At 34.8% G+C, this 25,257-nt stretch overlaps 1 protein-coding gene across 6 annotated transcripts in view; it reads left to right on the top strand.

Annotated features, from left to right (window-relative positions):
• PFKP (phosphofructokinase, platelet) overlaps nt 1-25,257 on the top strand; it is a 44,998-nt gene that overhangs the window by 14,842 nt on the left and 4,899 nt on the right. For 4 of the 6 annotated variants that reach the window (XM_034074557.1, XM_034074562.1, XM_005153023.3 and 1 more), the window contains 15 exons: nt 1,384-1,461; nt 2,861-3,050; nt 5,571-5,736; nt 6,501-6,545; nt 6,646-6,754; nt 7,187-7,282; nt 8,452-8,544; nt 8,915-9,040; nt 9,661-9,725; nt 10,424-10,493; nt 12,954-13,100; nt 13,738-13,808; nt 14,222-14,309; nt 15,436-15,588; nt 25,034-25,198. In XM_034074557.1, the coding sequence (XP_033930448.1) occupies nt 1,384-1,461; nt 2,861-3,050; nt 5,571-5,736; nt 6,501-6,545; nt 6,646-6,754; nt 7,187-7,282; nt 8,452-8,544; nt 8,915-9,040; nt 9,661-9,725; nt 10,424-10,493; nt 12,954-13,100; nt 13,738-13,808; nt 14,222-14,309; nt 15,436-15,588; nt 25,034-25,198 (1,662 nt within the window). Of the gene's footprint in view, nt 1-1,383; nt 1,462-2,860; nt 3,051-5,570; nt 5,737-6,500; nt 6,546-6,645; nt 6,755-7,186; nt 7,283-8,451; nt 8,545-8,914; nt 9,041-9,660; nt 9,726-10,423; nt 10,494-12,953; nt 13,101-13,737; nt 13,809-14,221; nt 14,310-15,435; nt 15,589-21,313; nt 21,467-25,033; nt 25,199-25,257 lie in introns of all 6 variants that reach the window. The other 2 variants (XM_031052365.2, XM_031052366.2) reach the window with 1 other exon arrangement.

Consider the following 25,257-nt stretch of genomic DNA (forward strand, 5'->3'; position numbering starts at 1 on the left):
GAAACTTTAATGCTTTCCCTTTGAAATCTGTACTAGAATCCTAAAAAGCTTAATTTGAATAACTCGTACATTCCCCGAGTCCACATTATAATCTGATGTTATCATTCTAGTGGGGGACTCCAAGTATGGTACAGTTTTCGTTCAATACGTATGGCTTTTTAAGCCAGTGTAGGCTTAGTACATTCCCAAGTTACTGTTTAATGGATAAAATTTACATATACTCTGGATGGTGCCAAAGTTAGTTTTTCTGTCTTCTAAACTCCCTTCCGTTCCTAGTTCCACCTGATATATTCTTGAGAACCCTGAAACTAAATATGTACAGTCTTGCAAGAACTGAATGAAGGTTAACTAACCGTTCCTCAGCATTATTACCTGTGTGTACACATAATCTAAAAATGGAGACATAAACTTCGTAATGTTTATTTTTCTTTAGTGGTTTCTTGTTTGTTTTCTTTAACCTCACATGTTGGGTTATTTCCGTTTGGATTTAAATAAATGTCAAACAGTTGAATGGTAACTCCAGTTTTATTCTGGTTTCTCTGTCACTTGGGTTTTTACAGGTTAGAACTTGGCCATATTTTCTTTTTTTTTGAATCAGTGTTTACAGTACTGCCTAATGGAAAAGAATCAGTAATTGTTAGTATCATTCTGCTGGTATTTATGCAGAGGGTTAATAAAGTCAGGCATAACAAAGCCCCTCAGCTGCTCACTGGATAGTTTTCCTTCTTTCAGCTAAGTGTAGTTCTTTCCATGTTGCAGCATGCATTGGTTTCTGAAGACTATTTGAGATAAGGTATTGAGGTGTTCTTAAATGCATCACTAAAATTGTGTTTTTCTACTAAATTTCTGTCAGTGATCTGTTGTGTAACTGCATTGAAAAAAAAGAAAAATCATGTGACCTGATTTCTTCTTCATTTATGAAAAATATTTAGTTGCTGCACTTTATTTTGTTTTGCTTATACCTACCTTGGGGGGGAAAAGTGTGCAAAGTGTTACATATATAAATTTTTCCTAAGATTGTGACCTCAGGCTGAAGTCATGTTTTTAGGAAGCACATTTTATAATACTTTTCAAAGTTCTTCCATCTTTGTAGTTTTTCAGAAATGATTGTTTATTCACAAGAAAGGAGAAATCCAATGTCATTCTAGTTCATAAAGTGTTATCTGTGCAAAATATTAACTTCAAGTTTTCTTCGGAAACAATCATTTAGGAAGAGGGTTTGGCTTCCCTGCTTGAATATTATTGCATTTAAATTGAGTAATTTTTTAGTCAGTGGGGTTAATTACTTAAAATTGCATTAAAATATACAAGGTGGGTATTACTGCAGTGGAAATGTTACACAATTTTTCAAATCAGACTTCTGAAATACTTTTTCTCTTTCAGGGTTACCAGGGAATGGTTGATGGAGGTGATAATATTGTAGAAGTTTCATGGGAAAGTGTTTCAAGTATCTTGCAAGTGGTAAGTGTTAGGGGATAGGACCCAAACCCTTGCTCTTACAACAGGGAACCAAAATTTTAGATCCAGGCAACCACTGTAATTATGGATTTGAATTCTGTGATAACTGAATGACCAGCACATACCACTTTTAGGCAGAGCCTGAGTTCTACAGTGTGGATATTTGACACTTTCTAAAGAGCTTTATATGGTCTTTTATTTGGTGCACAGAAATAATCTTGAAAACCTTTGTGCTAGATGTTCAACAGTTCATGTCATTAGTCTCCTGAAGCCATACTGACAAGCTTGTATTTAATAAAAAAGACATTATAGGGCCAAAGTATGAAACAGCTGTTTTGTAAGGCAAGTGTTGTATTACGAAACCCTGTTGGCTTTCTGTGTTAAGTGGATTTAGATTTGTAATGCATGTAGTAACAGTACAGTTTTCCAGAGTTCAGATAATACCAGTGACTTAGTGCATTCATATTACAGTGTTCTGCAAGGTGGCCATTTGACTATCCTTACATTTTACCTTAGCATGGTAATATTGTTACCTCTTTCAGAGCAGATGCAATGTTTGGCAAAGAGGTCTTACTGCTTACCAGGCTTTCTGAAATCTACCTCCAGGTGAAGTGTGGGTTTCTTTGGAGCTTTCTGTGAAGCTAGTAAAATAAACATAAAGCAGTTAGCAGAGAGAAAAATAAGGGAAAAATAGACTTTTCTTGAGACTTGTTTGAACAACATAAATGTAGAAGATGTGTAAATAACTTATTTTCAGCAAGGTGCTCAGCAATTTTCAGTGATAGGGTGATTCAGTCTTTTTTGAAAATAAAACTTTATTTTGGGGAGAAATTCCTTTAATCACATTAAAAACTACAGCAGATAATTAAGAAACCAGGAAATTTAGCATTACTCTGATCTGTAAGGTACTAAATATTGATGCAGTTCTTCCCACAACACTGTGGAATGACAGATGCTAATTTTGATAAGGATATGCCTTTTCTGGTATTGGTCATATATCTTATAATAGTTTTTGGAAAAATGTCCCACTTTGAAGCAAATTCACCTAACACTTAACTACTTAGTATCATATCACTTTTACTGTTATTGCGTGTAAGTAACAATTAGATCATTTATTAGCATGCTACTGAAATGAATCTCAAATAATTTATCATTTTCCTTCAACAGTAGCTCTCTATCAGTCAATTTTAAGTGTTTTCTCCCTTTTCTCTGATGTGTATATCTGCTCCTGAGAACATAATTTCCCACAGGTTTGATAATTCTTTGATTTTCTTTACTTTTTACTCACTTTAAAATTGAAGATTGAGGTTATGCTGCAAAATAAACCATGCATCATTAATACATCTTGAAAACATTAAAATACTGGATTATAAATTAAGACTGTTATACTTCCTTTTTCTAGGGAGGTACAGTTATTGGTAGTGCACGCTGCAAATCCTTTCGTACCCGGGAGGGCCGCCTGCAGGCAGCCTACAACTTGGTTCAGAGAGGAATCACCAATCTTTGTGTTATTGGTGGAGATGGTAGCTTAACTGGTGCCAATCTGTTCCGTGAAGAGTGGAGTGGGCTTCTAGAAGAACTGGCACAGAAAGGTAAGTTTGCATTTAGATACTATAGAATTCTAGTCCAATTTTCAAGGAAGTTATATACCTTAACTATACATATGAAAACTATATCCAGATCTTAAACTCAAAATCAGATGCATACATTCTAGGAAATTACATGGTTCTTCATAAAGCAATAGTTTTTATTTCTGTACATCCTCTCTTACATACCATAAAGGTTCAAAAAGGCCAAATAAGTTACTGGGCAACAGTCTGTATGGCTTTTTTTCCCCTTCATTATGAATCATTTTCAGGGTCTGAACTTTGAACGTTCTGCTTGAAAAGCCTTTTGCCCTCATATCCAAACTGAGATGGTAGTTCCTTTTCTTCAAATGGCCACACACGTGGTTGTTATTATACTATGATCCCTGACTGTATGACACTGTTTAAGATCAGAATGTAAATGGCTGTTGGTAAAAGTGCACCCCACCTAGCAGTTGTCTTTGATAGCATCCAAGAGCATATATAGGGAAGAGTAAAAGAATAGGACAAGCATAAATAATGCTGTATTGATGCTATATGTTACTCATAATTTATAAATACTCTTGATAGGTTCCATCCATTTCTGTCTTCGGAACTTCCTGAACCAGATGGTGTTAGCAGTCCTTAATGAATTTCTCTTCCATGAATGTATACAGTCTCCCTGAAAGCATACAGATTGTTGCTGAAAACATTGTGTGACAAGGAGTTCAACTTCATTGAATGATGAAGATTTTGAAGAATCTTCTCCTGTTTATTTTGATCCTTCTGGCTTCTAATATAATTTGATGTCCTATAATTTTTGTGCTAGAGCAAACAGTGATGATCAATCCAGATTCCTTTCTGCATGCCACTTGAGACTTTACAGCTGTCTTATTTTCCCTTCAGCATCTCTTTTTCTAGATGGAAGTCCTAGTTTGCTTAGTTGTTCCTTATATGTAAGTTCTATACCTTTGATCATCTTTGTTGCCCTTCTCTGAACCTTTTCCAGTTCTACCATGTCCTTTTTGAGGTGGGGAGGACCACAACTGCACCCAGTATTCAAGATGAGGGCAAACCATGGATCTACACAGTAGTATAATGATCTTTGTTTTGTTCTCTGTTCTTTTCCTAATATTTTCTAATATTTTGATTTTTTGACTGCTATTGAGCATTGAAGCTGATTTATTAATGAGAACAGCATTATTATATTATTATGCTGAAAATAGCATTTTGTTTGTGCTGTTAGGGTGCATTTTTCATGTGCATTAGTTTACATTTGTCTACAGTGAATTCCATCTGATATTTAGTGCTCACTGTGTCTTGCCAGTCTTCTTCATTTCTTCTCAGACACACCATACCTTTAGAATGCAAATAATTCTGTTTGATCAGTAAACTTTGGCACCTTACTGCTCATTCCCTTTTCTAGGTTATTGCTGAGTATATTGAACAGCACAGAACCCTGTAGAACTCCATTGGTTACCTTTCTCAGATACAAGAACTTGCATTTGCTACTACTCTGTTATCTTTTACCCTCTTTCATATTTTTTATTCTATCAAAAGCCTTCTCTCTTATGCTGTAGCTACTTAGTTTCCTCAAAATCCTTTGGTGACAGATGTTGTCAATGGCTTTTTGGAAACCTAAGTAGAATATGTCTACCAGATATCCCTTATTCATGTGATTATTAAGTCACCTTTGGAACTCTAGAAAAGGTTTGTAATGCATGGTATACATTCATAGAAAACATTTTGATTATTCTTCAGAATGCTGCATATATCTTTATGGACATAAGTTATATTTTTTTCATTGTGTTTTCTGTTATTTTCTGTAGTATAGACATTAAACACACCAATATAGTTCTTGAATCTCATTTTAAAGTATCAGCATTATATTTACTACCATCCCATCTACAGATACTAAGGTAGTTTTAAGCACTTAAGCAGCTAAGATATTTCATCCTTGAGATCCTTTAAATCTCTTGGATGATTCAGCATTTTCACTGATGTCTTGAGTGACTAAGCCTTAGAAGACGAGCTTTTCTATTGTATTTGCTTATTAATCATGAAATCAGAGCCTTTCAGTGTTGCAGAAGAGATGTCTTCAAAAGTTTAATGCTGGGTTTTGATTGTTTACCAATGCCCATAATCACATCCAGTTTGTATCCTTTTACTTTATTACCTGTCATACACTGAGACTACAATTTGAATGCTATTGTTTAAGTCCAAACTATCAATTTTAAGGTTGGTTGCAAAACTTGATAATCTGCTGACATTTTGAAATGGACTGAAAAGCTCTTGTTTCCTTCCTTACTGTAAGGAGTTCTATGCGGGATTCTTTTGTTTGGTTGTTTAATTGGCTTCTGTTTGTAGTTTTGACTAACCTTGTTACCTAAAATATCCAAACATAAAATTATGTTTGGATATGTTTAATTTACAAAAGTAGAGCATCCAAGCAATATGTCTAAAAGTTTTGTGGTTTTTTTTGTTTCTTGTTGGGATTTTGTTTGTTTTAATAATAATCTCACAGTTCTTTCTCTGGATACTTTACAGGAAAGATTGATGAAGAGGCTGTTAAGAAGTATGCTTACCTTAACATTGTGGGAATGGTTGGATCCATAGACAATGACTTCTGTGGTACTGATATGACCATAGGTACTGACTCAGCCTTGCACAGAATCATTGAAGTTGTGGATGCCATCATGACCACTGCTCAAAGGTAAATCATTCATATTATAGAAAACTGTAACAAATATACAATGGTTTATGCTTCATATCTTAAGTATCTTATTGCTGTACAATAGTTGGTGGATAAAATTTAATCTTAAATAGAAGTTAGGTGACTAGCATTTGTAATATTTCTAGAGTGGAAATAATGGCTCTTTTAGCTGTATCTTTCAAATGTCTTGGTTTCTTTTTTTCTTAGTAACTGCTTTTCTGTCTTTCCTGTTGTAGCAGCACTTCAAGCATCTGGTTGTAGAGGTTTCATAAGCTTTAGGGGCAGGCTTTGTTTTTTTAAGATGTTTTTAGAGAAAATAAAGACACACCTTTAATAGTGCAAAGTAGCACCTGTTTGTATGTAAGCTTTCCCTAGGTAAAATTGAAGCAATTACATGATTTATATGTATACACATATATATTTTTTAATTTTTGGGGGGAGAGGGAGGAATAATACAGGTATAATCATTACAGTTTTTAACTACGGGTCGGCATCATTTACATTGCTAGTAAATGTTCACCTCTTCTCTCCTAAATGTTCTTATGTGTTTTAGAATCAGATAGTCAGGAAAATGAATTAGGTGTTTGAATACGCATAATTTTAAATACATTGTTTAATGTGACCATCTGTTTTGCTAATGAGTTCTGTGTTTGGTAAGTTTGGTAAACACAGGGTGTTTCTTGATAACAGGTTCTGCTTTCAAGATTTTGGACTGAACTTTTGAATTGCAGTATTACAGTTCATTTGTTTTCTTAATTTTACAGCCATCAGAGGACATTTGTTCTGGAGGTTATGGGGAGACACTGTGGGTATGTATTATCTTCAACAGTTTGTGTCTCATACAGATACAATTATGAAATACGAGAGATCTGAAATATAGATGTCTAATAATCTGTCATGTTTTATTAGGTATCTAGCTCTTGTTAGTGCCTTAGCCTGTGGTGCAGATTGGGTATTTATTCCTGAATATCCACCAGAAGAAGGATGGGAAGATACAATGTGTGTTAAGCTTTCAGAGGTAATCCATTACTATATTTGGGATTTCATGACATTTTTGCAGATGTTTGTTTGAAAATGATGATTTGAAAATGTGATCAGGACTTTCAGGAAGTCTTTGCTTCTGGTGTCACAGATGATACTATTTGACCTTTAGCAGTTCTTTTCCTTCATTCTGTGATTGTTTTGAAGAATTATATGATCTACTCTAGGGATTACATAAAACTGTTCCTATAAAACAGCATGTGTACCTTTCCTCAATTTGATATAAGAAATTTCACTTCATCAGTGAAAAGAGTTATATGAAGATAAAATGTGTGAAAACTCTGAGGTGACCAAATAGAAGAAATATTTCTTCAAATCCCAGCAGCTTAGTGTATAGCAATTGATTATAAAACTGTGCTGTAAATTTCAGTGGTTTAATTATATGGAGGTTCTTTTGTTTTTATTACAGAATCGTGCACGAAAGAAAAGGTTAAATATTATTATTGTAGCTGAAGGAGCTATTGATTGCCATAACAAGCCTATAACGTCAGAGAAGGTTAAGGATGTAAGTGTCAACAACCCTGTGATACACTTTTTGTCTTGTTCTTATGATGGAGCTTGTTACTGTTTATAACATTTCTGTAAAGTAAGTCTGTTCCTGTGAAGTAGCTTATCACATAGTTTGTTGGTTGCATTTTATATTTATGCTTTTTTATCTGAACCCATATCCCACTTAAAGGAGAGTTATTTTAGTGGCTTTAGAACTTTTTCTCTGTTAATGATTTCAATTAATTAGAACCTTTTCTCTTTATAATGTAAGGCAACAGTCCAAAACACCTATTTCATGAGTGCCTTAACTGATAGTCTGAAATCACCTCAGATCAGTAATTATAATCCTATATTACTTTATGTTTTTTGTAAAATAGTGTTAATGGTCAGTGTCACAGTGAAATAATACTGTCTACCTTGGGCAGAGTCTTGCCACTTTTTTCTAAATGGTTGCTTTGCCAAGAATTTCAGTGGCATTTCAGATTAAGAAAAGCTTTTGAGCTGAAATTATTCTCCTTTTCATAGAAAGGGTCCTTTAAGAAAAGATGTTGCAAACTAGTAATTGGCAAGAAGGATCTATGTCATTTTGATTTCACTGGGGGTTTATCTGTCCTGTGACTACGAAGTTTTGTTTTCCGTAGCTGTCAGTTTATAATTTTTACTGCAAGTTTTAAAGGTCTTGTCAATTGAGGTTAAATCATCCACTAAAGTTTTAGTCAGTCTTTTGGGATGTGTAATCTTACACACAGATGAAACATGGAGTTAATCACACACTGTAATTGCAATTCTTTCAAGTATTCTAATTATAATACTTAGACCTGTTTTTATAAGGCTGAGGACTGTGCATAATGGAGCCATTGTAACCGTAGTTAAAGCATGGTAATCTAAGCCACTGTTCTGCCATTATTAAATAAAATGTTCCTTGGAAACTAAACCTGGAGTTAGTTCTAGGTTAGGAATAAACTATAACTTCTTGAAGTTAACTTCCTAGTTAACTTTAAGAAGCTCAACTTAGAAGCTTAGAACTTAGAAGCTTAACTTTTATAGTATTTTCATTTACTGTTGACACACGTATAGTATATGTAGAATTTTATTATTCCAATATCGCATAAAGCAAAGTAATGCTAAAGCATGCATATATGAAATAATGATGATAAACCCACTGTATTTTGAAATTCTTTGCAGCTTGTAGTTCAGCGGCTTGGTTTTGACACACGAGTAACTATCTTGGGTCATGTGCAAAGAGGTGGAACCCCTTCAGCATTTGACAGAATTTTGGTGAGTAAACCTAAAATACTTACTCATGACACACCACATGGTGCAACTACATTTGGGTTATTTATTTGGGGATGGGGTGGTTCTTCAGTTGATAAACTTGACAAATCCAATTACTATATTGCGTTAACTGTTTGGATAGCTCAAATTCAGAATAGTGAAGCATTTCATGCAAAGGAATCTATATTAAGATTAAATAGCAAAGCTTCAAGAACAACTGTCTGTATTTAAGGGCATTAAACAGCCTGCGACATTTTCACCTACCAAAGAATAAGTGGTTTCAGTTGGATTTACAATGAAATCATGACAAGTTCTGTGATTGGAAGCCTTGTCCTTTCAAGCACTTGAAAACTCAAACATTATGTATTTTCAGGCAAGTCGTATGGGTGTGGAAGCTGTGCTCGCCCTTTTAGAAGCGACTCCAGCTACCCCTGCCTGTGTTGTGTCCCTGTCTGGAAACCAGGCCGTTCGTCTGCCTTTGATGGAGTGTGTGCAGATGGTGAGTTTCTGGCAAAAAGCCAGTTTACAGTTATTCATTAACTACAACAGACCACTGTGTACAATAATTGTCTATTGTCATTAAAACACTGATGGGAATATGTGCAACACTTTCCCATATGTGGGAATAATGAAATTCATGTCTATTTTCTATATGTTATTTACTTGCAGACTACCAACAAACAAATATGTTGGGGTTGTTTTTTTTTGTTTGTTTTGTTTTTTATTTCCTTTCTTTTAAAATTTTATCTCAGATCTTCTCTTTTTATTGCCATAGCAAATCATTCAGATGCTTGCATCCATTTACATGTCATAAGTGACGGTTAGGTTTCTGTACTAAAACTGTTCAGCTTAAACTGAAAAATATAAAACACAAAAATAAATACATTGGTTTTTATTTTTCTTCCCAGGGAGGCTTTAGGTGTCTGCTTCTCCTTTGTTCTTCTCCTGTCCTCTATAGTTTATGCTATGATAAAAGGTAGTTCATAAGTTTATGAAATGTCAGTATTTATTTTTTCCCTTTAGAAAGTTATTTCAAAATTATCTATTTACTGGAATATATTAAATAATCAACTTCCTATGTTTTTTAAACACACTGAGTAATCCACTTGTTTTTTCAAGACTCAAGAAGTCCAGAAAGCCATGGATGAGGGAAGATTTGTTGAGGCTGTTAGGCTTCGTGGAAGGTATGGCCAATAACTTGTATTGGTTTATTTACTCTAGAAAAGCTGAATTGCTTTGCTGTTCTGCTGGCGCTTGGCATTTTATTTTGAATTTAATATCCATATGCTTTTATGTATTTAAGAATAATAGAGAATACAGAAGAAGAGTTGTTGAAATAGAATAACTAAAATTCTTATCTCCATAAAAACATATAAAGCGAAGAAAATTAGTTCAGTACTATGTTAGACTAGTCAGGCAGACTGGTACTAGGCTAACTAATCATAAAGAAAAGAACTGTGTGTTGTATGAGCTGACTGGTAGCAACCATTTGTCTGTCCAAGATTTTGAGGCCAATCCCATGCACTTATTTATAAGTAGCTGGTAGTTTTCCAACAGTGATGTTGGAGGGAGACATTCTGCACTTATGTGTCAACAGAGTCTTTTGTGTTTCAAGTAATTTGGTAATAAAATGCTTTATTGCTGATCTATAAATATACTGGCCAGCTATATAGTTATTTTATGCTTTCTTACTATTTTGTATTTTCTCACTGTCTTACAGGATTGGGTATTTTCCAGTGTGTTCATTTCCAGTTTTTATGGTTTGCATTTGTCTTTGGTGCTAATGTTACATACCTGTTATAAAGCATTTCTTAAAAATAACTGAGTTGAAAAAAATTACTATTTTCTTAATTTTGATTCATCCATTGATTGATTTATTTAGGAGCTTTGAAAACAACCTTAACACCTACAAATTGCTGTCGCACAAAAGGCCAGATGCCGAGCTTCCAAAGGTAAGGATTTTTTTTGAGTGTACAGTGCTTTGGGGATATCATAACAAATAACATTTTTCTTCTTCTCTCCCCATCATACTGCCTTAATTAGCTCTTCAATCCTATGACATAGCATGATGAATTTGTGTATAAGCTTAGGATGTTGAAATTTTCTTGCATTTTGCTTGTGCAATTTGCAGTCATTTAAATTCTGTTTCCTAAATTCCTACAGAGGGGCAAAACTTTCCCAAAGGTCAGTCATGTACAGTTTTAATTCTTTACTTGTATTTTGCTCTCAGTATTAAATTCAGTGCTGTAAAAATAAAACAATATTAATGCATTGCAGTGCCATTTTCATTTTTTGGTAATGGATTATATTTTTATCTGTTGTAAATCAACACTAATGCCAGTATTGTATTAAATTATGCTGGCTGACTGTTTCTTAATCTAAGATAGTGGGCTGTGATTTACATGGAAATAAGCTTTCTATTTCATGGAATACTTCATATACAGAAGATCTGCATTTCATGTTTTTCAATTAAAATTTAATCCAAAGATGCTTATTACCATTTTACACACAGTAGCACTCTTGGTTTGTATACCCTTCCAGTGAACATTCATGAATAATCTTTCTGCTATATTTTTTTTTCTTCTTCATACAAGTATTGATGTTTTTTTTTTTCCTCTGGGAAAGAATCCATGATCTGAATGATACAGGATTTATCAGTATAAAATGTTCTTAATTTGAAAACTGGGAACTGTTGTGATTTTAGAGTTGGGTCTGTTGTAAAAAGACAGAAGTTTTTAATAGTGTTTTGTAGAAGGATTGTATGATTTTGGCTACTTGTGGTGTTTAGTCTTTAATGCTTACATCCATTTAGATGTAGTTGTTTTACTTACAGTACAGTTAATAGCAAAGCAATATAAATGGGAGCTAAATACATAAGTAGGGAATACACATTATATATCAAAATATTTATTATTTCATGTTATGTTTTTAATACATCCTTCTCTTTTACGTTGTCTCTGTTTTAAATTACAAATGTATATTTGATATCTCAGACTTTTCTGTTAGAGTCAATTAGTTCCTTACTTGGGGATGCTCATTAAACTTGGGGAGACACAGTATATAAGCAGTTACTTTGGGTTCTTAGGGAAAGCATTAAAAACCTATTATAATCCAAAAACATGATATTAAGAAACACATTGAGTGCTCCCTTTTACTACTGTATTGTCAGCTGCTCTAAAGTCCTGGCTGATACTTTAATTTAAAAGTTATCTGTTCTGCTTTGCATGGTACTGATGATCCACACTGAAATGCTCTGGTGCTAAAATTGGTTTCTGCTCTTGCCTGTTCTGGGTAGTTTTGCAAAAAGCTACTGTTTGATAACATGAATCTGGTTGAATACCCAATCGGAGCAATCCCAGGCACAGCTACAGGCTGGGGAGAGAATAGATTCAGAGCACCCTGCAGAGAAGGACTTGGGGGTGCTGGTTGAGAAAACGGACATGAGCCAGCAATGTGCTCTCACAGCCCAGAAAGCCAACTGTATCCTGGGCTGCATCAAAAGGATCGTGACCAGCAGGTCAAAGGAGGTGATCCTGCCCCTCTACTCTGCTCTCGTGAGACCTCACCTGGAGTATTGTGTGCAGTTCTAGTGCCCTCAACATAAAAAGGACATGGAACTGTTGGAACAAGTCCAGAGGAGGGCAACGAGGATGATCAGGGGACTGGAGCACCTCCCATATGAAGATAGGCTGAGAAATTTGGGTCTGTTCAGCCTGGAGAAGAGAAGGCTGCTTGGAGACCTCATAGCAGCCTTCCAGTATCCGAAGGGGGGCTATAGGGATGCTGGTGAGGGACACTTCACTAGGGACTATAGTGATAGGACAAGGAATAATGGGTTAAAACTCAAAAAGGCTAAATTTAGATTGGATATGAGGAATTTCTTTACTGTTAGGGTGGTGAGGTACTGGAATGGGTTGCCCAAGGAAGCTGTGAATGCTCCGTCCCTGGTGGTGTTCAAGGCCAGGCTGGACAGAGCCTTGGGTGACATGGTTTAGTGTGAGGTGTCCCTGCCCATGGCAGGGGGGTTGGAACTGGATGATCTTAAGGTTCTTTCCAACCCTAGCTATTCTATAAATATTATAGGGTAATTTGTGTTTCTTGAACCTACCAGAGCTAGAATATAAAAACCCGAATAACCTAACCTACAAACCAAATGAAAATGTGATAAAATCTTACTTAAAACCAAATACTCTTTTTAAAAAGAACCCACAAACTCTTTGTTTCTATGTGATAGTCTGCAAATGGACAAGTATGTGTATGTATCTTCTACTTAAAGTTTTGGATTAGGCTTCAAAATTTCCTTTCCTGTATTCTAATATTTAGCACCTATGTAACTATGTATGATGGACACATTAACTGTTGTAGAAATTGAAGTGCTTATTGAATGTTTGTTGGGTTTTTTTTTCTTGCAGACTAATTTTAATGTGGCAGTTTTAAATGTTGGTGCCCCTGCAGCTGGAATGAATGCTGCAGTGAGGGCTGCTGTGAGAGTTGGCATAACTGAAGGCCATAAAATGTTTGCTGTCATTGATGGATTTGAAGGTTTTGCTAGAGGGAAGGTCAGTATGACATGTGTGCCTGGCATAGTGTGTATCCAATCTCACACCACCACCTTTGTTGATGTTCTTAGAAGGTATGTTCTGTCTTAACCATTGTGAGAAGCAATTCTGTAAGTTATTTCCTAAGGATATATAACATCCAGATTGTAACTGTATTTCTCAACTATTGAAGTCTATAGGTTCGTACGCCTTAGGTTTTGCTGATCGCATGATGCAGAGCTACGGAATTAGTGCAGATGAATCCTAGCTTTAAATTTTGGTCAGCATTTAGCATATGGCACGTTTTCCACAGAATAGTAACAGATGAATCGCCAGTTCTGTACAATGAGTACAGAATGTGCACCTGTGTAGTTCCTTTGCTATAAGAAACTCTGCAGTAGTACTTGTTGAAGGAGGAAGTTATTTTTTTTTTCTTCCCCAGGTGAGTTAGATTCTTCTGTTTCCCTGTCTTAAGCATCAGCTGGTGTACTGAGGAGAAACTGGATACAAGACACAATTTTTTTTATTTGCCAATTTCAGTTTTGGTGCTTTTTGAGCCCAAAACTTGTTCCAACAGTTTTACATTAAATGTTTGCTGCATGTCAGAAGTAGTTGTGTAATTACTTAACAGAATCTCCTTTTTTACTTTTATTCAAAGATAAAGGAAATCAGCTGGGGAGATGTTGGAGGCTGGACTGGTCAAGGAGGATCAATTCTTGGTACAAAACGGTAACATCAGTGTTTTGCCAATTGATATGATGAATTCTAGTACTTTATATATCCACCATATGATTCCATACTCCTTGCACAGGATGTTTTAAGTGCTCAGGTTTTTTATTTTTCTTTAAATTGTTACTTTCCAACTTGGATATCTTTATAGTACTGTACAAGCCCTGAAGAGAGAATGAAAATGGCAGTTAGGACCTCGAAAAATTCGTGGGGTCCTTACACTTAAAAGGATTGCAAACTCTTTTCTTTATAGTTGACATGATCCCTTACTGGTTTTCAGGAAGAATTATTTGTGTGGACAAATACATAAAACAAAAAATACTGCATTGCCTGCTCTGTTTTAGCTTAGTAATTAGTTCTGCTGCAGAGTCTGTACATTGTTTTTATTTTTCTTCTGGTTTAATAATTTTTAGTACTCTTCCTGCAAAATATTTGGAGAAGATTGCTGACCAGATGCGCACTAACAACATTAACGCCCTTATGGTTATTGGTGGATTTGAGGTACACTGAAATGTCTAATTATATTTGAGTAGAACTACTAACAAAATGAATCATTTACATTTTAATTTTTACCCAATCTTCATGTAAAATGTATTTGGTTATAATTAATTTTTTATATACAGCACAAGTAGTGTTCAGGAGCAAAAGTATTGTTAATCACAGATTCTGATAAAAATTGGCATTCAAGACAGTGGCCAGTAACTGCAAAACAGGATGTGCTAAGTGAATAAAAAAGGTAATACAGCCTGATAGTGTTGAGGCACCAGAACAGGTTGCGTGGAGAAGCTGTGAATGCCCCATCCTTGGAAATGCTTCAAGGCCAGATTGGGCAAGGCTTGGAGCAACCTGGTCCTGTGGAAGGTGTCCCTGCCCATGGCAGGGGAGTTGAAACTAGATGAGCTTCTCTTCTAACCCAAATGGTTCTGTGATTCAGTGCTAATATTTTTTATTAATAAATATATATATATTACTTCAGTAGTGCCAAGGTACAATTTATACTGTATCAATACTTAGAACATATAGAAGTTCCTGAACTTTAGCAGTAACTGCACTGCAGTTCTTTATTTAAGCTGCTTTGTGTCAAAGTGCATTTCAAAATCTGTAGTTGGTCTAGAGAAGTATTTTCTCTTTTTCCATATTTCACGTTTATTTCCTGTTATCAAAATAATAATTTTTTTTAAACCTTGATTCAGGAAAGTATTTTGCAACTCTTCCCAGAGAAGACATGCTTATTGCTTTTGGTAAGGAATGAATCATCCATTCCTTCCAACCTGTTAGGAAAGGTCCCAGTTCAGGAATACTAAGATTTCAAATGAGCAGTAACAGTACCAGAAGATTGGGGAGCTAGTTTGCAGTTGTTTATGTTGTACAAAACACTTTGTTATGTCTGAATTATATATTCCTGTGAAAATGAAAGTTCTGTTTATTGTTTGTTTTTAAAAGTGTACCTGTTCTTAATGCTTTCTTTTTTTGTGTGTGTGTGTTAGATTTAGTTCCTTAATGCTTTGACGTGCTGAAGTATGCTGTGGTAGAAATGGCTCCTCCTGTGGCCCTTTCCATTTTTTCACACCAATTTTGCATTTGTTTTATTCATCCTAATTTTTCACCCAATGCCTGTGCCCAACAGGCATACCTTGGACTTCTGGAATTGTCAGCTGCCCGAGAGAAATATGACGAATTCTGTGTTCCAATGGTTATGGTTCCTGCAACTGTATCCAACAATGTACCGGGTTCAGATTTCAGCATTGGTGCAGATACTGCTCTGAACACTATAACTGATGTAAGTCTATTCTGGTGTGTGCGCTTACTAACAAAGCAGTTCTGGTTAAAACTGTCTAAATTGACTAGAACTGGATATTTTTATGTACCAGAACTTCGGAAATATAATTTGGAAAATTATACAGTTACTTGATAGAGCCACATTCATGATACCTCTTAAAAAAAGAGAACGTTTAGGATCCCATACGTTTCCATTCAGTTTCCTCTGAAACTACAGGTTTCAGATGTGATCTGTACATTTCTAAACTACAAAATGAGATGGCATGTATCTATTTTATATGGAAGAAAGAAACCTAAAGCTAAGACTTGGTGATCATTCGAGGCACTGTAGAGGAAAAATCCCACTTGTATGCAGAGTATCAGTATATCTAGCTGTAACAAATACTGTGTGAAAGTTCTGTTCAGCAGATCCTTATTTGTGTAACATATTTATTCTTCTAGAAGTGTAAGATTCGCTGTTCTGTAATAATTGGTATTATATGTATTCCACTAATAACAGATTTACCAAGAAGGGTTGAGACATATGAAGTATTTTATAAAAAAAATCACATCCAATAATATGCTATATATTAAAAATGGATTTATTAATACAAAACTGAGTTGAACAGAAAGCATTTTCAGAACACCATACAAATTAAGATGTCAGGCATGCACAGAGTTCATCTGGATCACTTGGAGAAGCATTAATCCACTGCTAAGAAGAGCAACTCTATACTACGACATAATTTTGTCTGTGAAACAGTAGCTCTTCATTTTTTTTCAGCGTAATCTGCAGACACATACATATTGCAGATACAGTTGTAGAGTGCCCATAGTTTATTTAAAACACAGCAAAGAACTAATACAGCATTCATCTTCAAAATTTAATTTACAGTTTCACTTCCAAAAACAAAATAGAATTATCTCATATCTTAGTGAATTACAGTGAATTACTATATTATATTACAAGTTTCACTTTCTAATTTTTGTTTTCAGTCATGTTGGAGCCAGAATGTAGAACTTTTCACTGATTGTACAGAGTGAGCTACATTTTAAAAAGTGAAAAATCACGCGCAGAGTGCTTATGTAAAACAGCAAAAGACTTTCAAGTTGATTTTGAAAATTACAATATTGTTTTCATAAAATTGATTGATCCTCAAATGCGGTTAACTTCAAAAGCACTAACATAATTTTCACCTGTTTTGTTGTTTGTTTTTTGTAATGGGCCAACATAAATATTTTTATCTTTAGCAAAATAAACCCTTCAGTTAGGAAATCTCAGTTTCTTTAACTATTGCCTTGAACAAGACAATAGCTAAACTAACTCAAATTTACCTTGAACACATTGCTTATAGACAACTTAGGTTATAAATGGTGATATTGTTTCCAGTTCTGGTAAATAAAAATATCTCTCTAAAATGATCACAAATTAAGGTGAGTAAAATGATTGTGCATAACACCTACTTTTCTTCTTTTCTTTTCTTTATAAGCTTTGTTTACCTAACTGACTTCCTTTTATAGGTTATTTCATGTAGAGAGGATGTTTCATAGTCAGCCAGTCTCTCTTTTTGCTGCTGTGTTTTGCTTTATGTTTAGGTTTCTAAGTATCATTTGCGTTCATTGCATAATGAAAAGTCATTTTCTCCAGATTTTCAATGCAGTAGTTGAAAACTCAGAATTACATTATTTTTATTTTATTTCTTTTTTTATTATTACTAATAGCTTCTCTCTTGGTTTTGCATTTTATTTTCTCTAGATTCTTCTCTAAAATAAGTGAGAAGTGTAATGGCTTTGCCAGATTTAGATTCAATCCAATGGAAAATTAAATTATTTTTTTTGTGGGGAAGGAACAGTCTTGTGTTGGGGAAACATTTCTGCTTGGTATCTTTTCACTTTTCTGCTCTGATTGATTGAACGTGATTCACTAAAACTGATAATGAAAATACATCCTTTCATTCCCGTGTCACATTTTCAGATCAGGTTCAGTAGTGATGATGACCCTATTAAATGTGACTAGTAGACTCAGTATAAGTCCTACAATGCTAGTGATAAATTAAAGTAGCAGATGGAACATAAGTATCTGTTATTTAATTTATAGCATTTTTCTTCCTATTGCTTCTGTTAGGTCAATAAATGCATCATAGTTTCCAACACTCTCAGATTAATACCTCTTATGAACACCAAATGTCATCACACTTAGTTTTTCTGTGGTATTGTTCTTCTGTATTGTTGGCAACTTTTAGTAAGGTAAGTACATTTCTGCTGGGTAATGAGCCCTTCTTAATGTTAGGCATTACTAGACAGTTGTCAGTGTTAGGTTGATTGAAACTTGTGAACTCTGTAAATGGTACCTCGAGACATTTGCAGATAAAATGTGTTAAGATGCTGCATCTGCATTAAATAAAAAAACCAAAAACAAAACAAAACAATAAAAAACAGACCAAGAGATGCATAACTTCCAAATGAGAGATTAGATAGGAGTGTTCTTTTCCCTAATTCGTAGATAGTGGAAGGAACATTTCTTAGTAATTAGAATTTAGACTCTATAACATATTTGTGAATCTCTTGAAATGTTCATTTTTTTTTCCATTTTTGCTTTAAAATGTAAGCTTTTAAGCAGTAGAATAGTAGAATTTGGTCTGTCTTTTGAATAGTGTTCTAAATTTATGATAACGCTGTATTTTTGACTTTTCAGAATGTTATTGAGAACAATTGTCAATGAAAACTCCAATTTAAAATACCTGGAGAAAGCTGAATGTTTCTGTACCTGGAAAGGGTATGCATAAGGCTTGTATATCTAGATATACACATTAAGTTGTTCAGAACTGAAGGATAAGAACGTGAGCTTTGAGATTTCTGTTGAAAAGGAAGAATCAGTAAAATAAGTACCATAATAAAAATACCTATGTTCTCAACTCCATGTTGTTCATGAAATTAGTAGAATATTATCTCAGATAGGGGACCTCTGGAATGTGACAACAAACAAGTGTTAGTTTTTTTCCTATGTAACCATGAAGGATAGAAATTTTGTTTTTAAATTAAATAGATTACTTGTTCAGAAAGAGGCATTAGCAATACATTTTGCAGGTAAAACCAAAAAGCAGACACCTACTCCATAATTAAGCAGAATGAATAAAAAGTTAGACTCTTTCAGGTATGGAATGTGGAAAGATATTGGTTTCAAGTTAAGTTTTCATCCTTTCCAAAGCCTGCTGATGGACTTAGTGTTAACTGATGGAAAAAGAAAAAAAAACAGAACAAGGTATGGAAGAATATGTATTTGATTAAGGAGATTTAGAAGTAAATGGGAGATATTAAAAAATAAAAATTAGCCTGAAGAAGAGGTTAAAATTCACTAATGTGTTTCTTTGACAATCTGTCTTCTCCTTTCATCAAAGAGAAGGGGGTACAGGTTGGTCAGTTGGTTTTGTAAGAAAAAGAATAGCAAACAGCCACTGAGGAGTGAAGACAGCTACAGTCAGATTGCCTTAGTGCCATCTGACTCCATGCGTTTCCCTTGGAAAACACTCTTGTATGCTCCCAGTGCTGGTACTAGCATTTATGGCTTCACATTAATCTCAGCTAGGAAGCTGAAAATCACTCTGGCTAAGGTAGCTAACCGGTTAAATTTTCACCCATCCACTTCAGTCCTAGCAACAGCTGCTGTGGAGCTAGGGCAGTAAATCCATCCCTTTCAGTGGCTATTTGCATTGATACCAACATGAAGTCAACAAACCACAGTCTTTGCTTGATTATGTGTATTTTTTTAAAAGCATCCTTAGTTATGACAATACCTTTTTAATAACACATACAATAAAAGGGTGTGAAGTGGTTAAAACATTTTATTGACATAATAAACATCCCTCTATAATCTTACTGTAGTACTTAAGAAAAAAAATAGTTGTAAAGCAGTTATTAAAACCTCCCATTAACTGTTTAGCCTTTATAATTATTCTGACCCTTTATTGAAAGTATTATCATATTTTGCTGCAGTGATGTGAAGATGTTGCATTATAATCATCTAATGCTCATGCTTGGTGAAGGTACAGTCTTTTGATATGTTTGCTGAAATCACTTGCATCAAATAAAATGGCAATATTTAATGCAAGTAAAACATATCATAACTGCATTTTAAGATATTATAAATGCAGACTAACCAATTATGTTAGTTATTGCTCTAAACCTCTCTTCAGCTTGGTTTCCCAAAAAGTCTCAATATAAAACTTTTTAGGGAAACTAATGTTTTGCAGATCTCCAGGAAACCTTGTGGTTTTACCAGACCGCTGTGACACATTATATATCTTTATTTTTTAGTAGAAGTAAAAATTCAGAGCAGCCTGAGCTAAGTTGAGCTGGGCAGTTACTGAAATTTTCTCAATGAAGCCTCATCCACTCGAAAAAGAAAAATCCATCTGTGGCTCTTCTGACTATAGTGCTTCTCAGAGCTACAGGTCTGAAAGTGCAGTGTTCTAGACTGTGTTTGGGCTTCTGAAAATGAATTCTATCACTGACCTTAAACTGTAGGTTGCACTTTGAAATACATGAGTAAAGATACACTTTAGGAAGTCAGTTTGCAGTTATGCACCTACTGCCATATATGTCTTGTCCCTCACTGAACAGGGTCTGCTTGAGCTACAGCAAAAACCTAGAGAACAGAACTCTCACAGGTGAATTTTTCCCCATAATTTTCTCCTAAGTTATTGCTTAAATCAGGCACTGAATAGATATTTGTGGAGACGGCTTGATAGCCATCTAACCTTTTTCTGCAATAGTTTGATTCTCTGAACTGATTTGAGAAATTGAAAAGATGTGAACATCAGTCCTTTCTGGGAGAAAGAGGTAAAGAAAAATGTAACATACTGTGTAATCAGGCTTTCTTGTGGAGAGTCATTACCTAGGCAGTTTAAAAAATTGCCACACATCGTGAGAGATGCTGATTAGCTTACATTGGAAAGAATTGGAATAATGTAACTTAAAAATATATTTACTGACTTAGAACAGCTGCAGAATCTCAGCCTTTAAGTATTATTTTGATGTCTATTAAGAACACTTAATCCTTATCCCATGATGATTTATTTTGAGTGTTTGGAATCTTTCCAAGGACCTACAGCTGTGCTTTTGAAAGAATCCTTGAACTATACTCAAAAACTTTATTAACTTATCCATGTGCCCGTTCCTTCATTTTTCTGGGCCAATGTTCAGTCTGTGTGCCTAGAGGCAGGTATTTGATGTTAACAGAATCCTGGAAGGCACAGGCAAAATTTCATTTCCTTTTTCTTAGAAGAAATAGATGTGTATCTTGACTTTGTAGGATAACATAGTTTATTTAAAAAGCAGCTTTCTTTAAGCATTTACTTCAAACTGTAGGTGTTTTACTAGTCAACTTTCTAATCTCCTTAACACGTATCAGGCTTTGTTTCTTTAAGTGGTTTCTTGTGGGATGATTTCCAGTCTACCTTTATGCTGCCCTTTTCTGCCCAACTGCTTCAGATGTCTATGCTGTGCACACTTCACATTCACTCTGTGTTAGCTTGCACTAATCTTCTGCATTTCTTCAAAGAGCATTGTGCCAATGCAACCCCAGTGCACTGTTGTGGTACGTACAGGATATCCACCCCCAAATAATCTTACCAATTGTATTTACTTGGGCCAATGGACAGCCAAATGTACCATCACATACAAGGAGTCATTAGCAGAGCAATCCAAAGACAAGGAATGTATCACTCACACTTGTACCACTGCTTCAGGCCTATGAAAGTTGTCTGCAGCTACATGAGGCACGTTCCCGCTTTGAGGAGTTTTGCGTACCTATCTGTGTGTTGCCTGCTACTATTAGCAACAATGTGCCAGGCACAGACTTTAGCATTGGTGCTGACACTTCCTTGAATGCTATTGTGGAGGTAAGACTGCATATCTTTTTAAAGGTCAATTAAAAAAGTTTTAAAAGACAATAAAATGCGTAATATGAGGATACGTAACCACCTTGAAATGTCTAGTTTTCTAAAATAATTCAGTTACTGGGGCTTTCCTTACAGTTTATAGTTAAATTTTTGAAAGCTAATTAAAGATTATCCTCATAAATTCATTATGTTGTATGTTTGACTTCTGGGAAGTCTGTTTTGGTATCCAGGATTGCTGCATTAGTGCTTAGGGCATTTGATTTACTGAGAATAAAATAGTTTACTTGCTTTGATTTGGTTTTTATTTTATGTATCTCCTCAGCATTATTCAGGTGAAAGAACAAAGGACATTTTTGGTAAATAAATGCCACATTCCAGTTAGTCTGGTGGAGTAAAGCATTTTAAGTACATGGTTAACACTAAGCACGTGAATAATCCCATAGACTGCATTAGGCTTAACATGTATTAAGTGTATGTAAATGCATGCATAGTATAAGCAGTTAAGGCTGTCACTGATGTCACTGTAACTGAACAGTGTAAGGCCAGAGCTTGCTATGAATGAGTTTTCCATTTCAGTCAGAAAAATCAGTTTTCTAGTTTTAGTCTGCCACAGCTTTTTCCCTTGGGTGAAACTGCTGTATGAACTCCTTTTCTTCACTATCCTATTGAGTCTGCTGGAGCCACTGGAAAGAGAACCGAGTTGAGGTATAATGCAGACAAGAGAATAAACTGCTGAACAGCTCCAGGCTTCTGAACAGCATCTGTCTGTCTAACTAACTTTGAAGTAGTTGACCAAGAAAGTTAGAAGTCCAGGGATTTGAGAAATGCAGGTTTGTGTTCCTGCTCTGATACTGTGTTATTTATTTATATGGAATGAAGGTGGCCCAGGAAATAATTGAAAGAGCTGTGGTGGATTACTTTCTGTCCTAGTCTTCCCTGGGGTGAGGATGACTTATGGTGTAGTGTGGGTGAGCTGTGGCAGTACATTTATAGGCAGGACCCAGTTACTTTCACCACTCTATTAGCTGCTCCCCCCTCAGGCTGACATTTATAGAAGTAGGTTAAGTCAGTTAATTGTGACTGATACCACTTCTAATAGTGATCTGCCTATAAAAGAGAAAGCATGAAGACATAATGGGAAAATATATTGCTGCTTCCTCTTACTTCACTGGTTGTATTATTTTAATTGCAATTTGTACATCTTTCAGTAATGCTGTCAGTAAAACTAAAATAAAAAATGGTATCTATTGTATTTCACTATGGTTAGAACGTTTATGCTAACAATACCACACTGTTCAGTTGGTGAAGTTTTGTATATCACATTTTTTTCATGAAGCTGTATCAGTTCCTGTGAAAGCTCAGAAGCATTGGAATTCCAAAGAGTCCTCCAAAGATTCACTGTGCCTTTATGTTCAAACTTCAGAAATCTGCATCAGGCACTTGAGCTTTGGCCTTTGCTGCCTGTGGAGTTCAGTATGAATTAGTGATTCTTTAAAATCAATATGTGCCATTTTTGTATTTTGGTGTTTTCATCACAGTCATTCTGAGAAAGTAAGAATAGTAGAAAGTTTCTACTATGTATCTTGTATAGCCATGGATAGAAATCCTCCTCAATGAATCTAAAGTAGGTTGTCCCAACACAACTAATTACTTATATCCTTGCTTAGAACTTGGAGCTTCTCAAAAGGCAGAAAATTTTATTTTACTACCAGCAGCTGCCAAGCTTTTTTAGAAAGCTTGGAGTTTACAAATAGTTCTGGTCTCTCAAAATGAGGGAGATGCATGTGCATTTATTTCTTCAGTGTCTAAAGCTATTTTTTTTTTATAATATAGGCTAAACACATTGTATCCATCCAGTTCCAAGGAGTTAGTTTAAAAAATGAGTTAAAATTGGTTCAGTGTTGCACCTGCCACTATTAAAAGTAGTGGATTTCAATAAATTTATTACTGTTTACCATATGCCAGAAGCCAGTATTCTACAATAATTCCTATGAAGCCACATCTGGAAGGGGAAAGTGAAGTGCTTGAGGTCATTGTAAACTCCAAGTAAAAGAAACTGACATTTTCAAAATGTATATGTATATATTTGTGTATATATGTATATGCATAACATGCACATATGCAAATATATAAATATGCATAAATGAAATTACATGTATCTTTTGGTAGCTGGACCCAAATAAATACATACATTGATTTTAGTCCTTCCATGCATTAAATGTTTCTACGTTAGAAGTTCTAGTTTTCTATTATTTTACATTTTCCTATCAATTCATTATTCTGTAGTTTGTTAGATATATTTTAAAAGCTGTATTGTGCATGATCTTAATTTCAACTTGAAGTATTATTTTCAGTTAGCTGAATTGAAGGTTCTGGTGTAAGTATCCGTGAAACAGAAATGGTCAAACAATTACAGCATCAGCAGTTACTCAGAAAATCAGTAAAGCATGGGGATTTTTTAACTATCATAATGCAGGTTTCAAGATAATGGACTTCACAGGTATTTCTTGTTTTATTTCTTGTTTTTACTAAGCAGGACTGGTTTAGGGACAGTACATCAGTTTCACACTATTCTTTTTTGTCACCAAGTGTGGTATAACCTATTTATCTATTTTTAAGACAAAAAGGGGAGTCTATTTTGTTTCTCTTATTTGCTTTGTGAAAGGAAGATAAGTTATCTGATTACTTTAACTTTGAATGGTAGAAAAATTCATTCCAAGAAGTGAGTTGGTCAGGTAGCTTTTTGGTTATTATGAAAACCTGGAGATGCATAGCAATCTAGTTCCTAGGTTTTTGTGTTTTTCTTAGTTTCCTATGCCCTGCCACACTGGAGATTTTCTCTGTTATTTTCTAAGTCTCTTAGCTCTAATAAGTATTGGTGTTAATTGGTGGCATGTAAGCAACAGACTCTTTGTAGAGAACATTCTTTTTGGTGATCACAGTCAGATGCAAGTGGAGTTTGCAGTCTTTTTATAGTATGTTTGTATCTACAAATAAAAAAATAAAGTATTTAAAAATGTGCCATTAGTGCTTGAAAGAATGGTATTTATGTGGATATCATTATTGCAAAGGAAACAATAGGACAATATGTGCTCAGATCTTTAGTTTATGAAATTGTACCTCAAGTATGGTTGGAATTTCAGTGAGTTTTAAAATCAATACTAAGAGAAAATAAACTCTTCAGTAACGAATAAGGTAAAGAAGATAAATCATACCAGAATTGATTTAAAAGCTCCATTTTATCTATTTGTATCTGTGTTAGAAGACTATCACAACTCTTAATTCCACACACAAACCAAAGTTAATTCCTGGTTTAGTATTTCCAGGAAGCAAAAAAATAAGAGTTGATAGTAGCAAAGCATTTTACTTTGACTGTTCCGTGTATGATTTATAAGGTAATTATTTATTTGGTAATTGTTATAGTTTAATGGGGTATGGTATTTTAAAAATATTTTTATAAATGCTTTAGATTCTTTTACCAGTAAGTGATGGAAAGTTGCATGAAAATTAAAACCATAAAAATTCAGTTTTTTTTATTTAAACTTACAGTAGCTTGTCTTTGCCTAGACGTGTGATCGCATCAAGCAGTCAGCCAGTGGTACCAAGCGTCGTGTATTCATCATTGAGACCATGGGTGGTTACTGTGGTTATCTGGCTAATATGGGGGCCCTTGCGGCAGGAGCTGATGCTGCATATATCTTTGAAGAACAGTTTGATATTCGAGAACTCCAGGTATACAGCATTAGAGATATTTTCTCATTTTTATGTAGAACCTAAAGTTGTTATATAGC

Source organism: Melopsittacus undulatus, chromosome 1 (genome assembly GCF_012275295.1).
Source record: "Melopsittacus undulatus isolate bMelUnd1 chromosome 1, bMelUnd1.mat.Z, whole genome shotgun sequence".
NCBI lineage: Eukaryota > Metazoa > Chordata > Aves > Psittaciformes > Psittaculidae > Melopsittacus > Melopsittacus undulatus.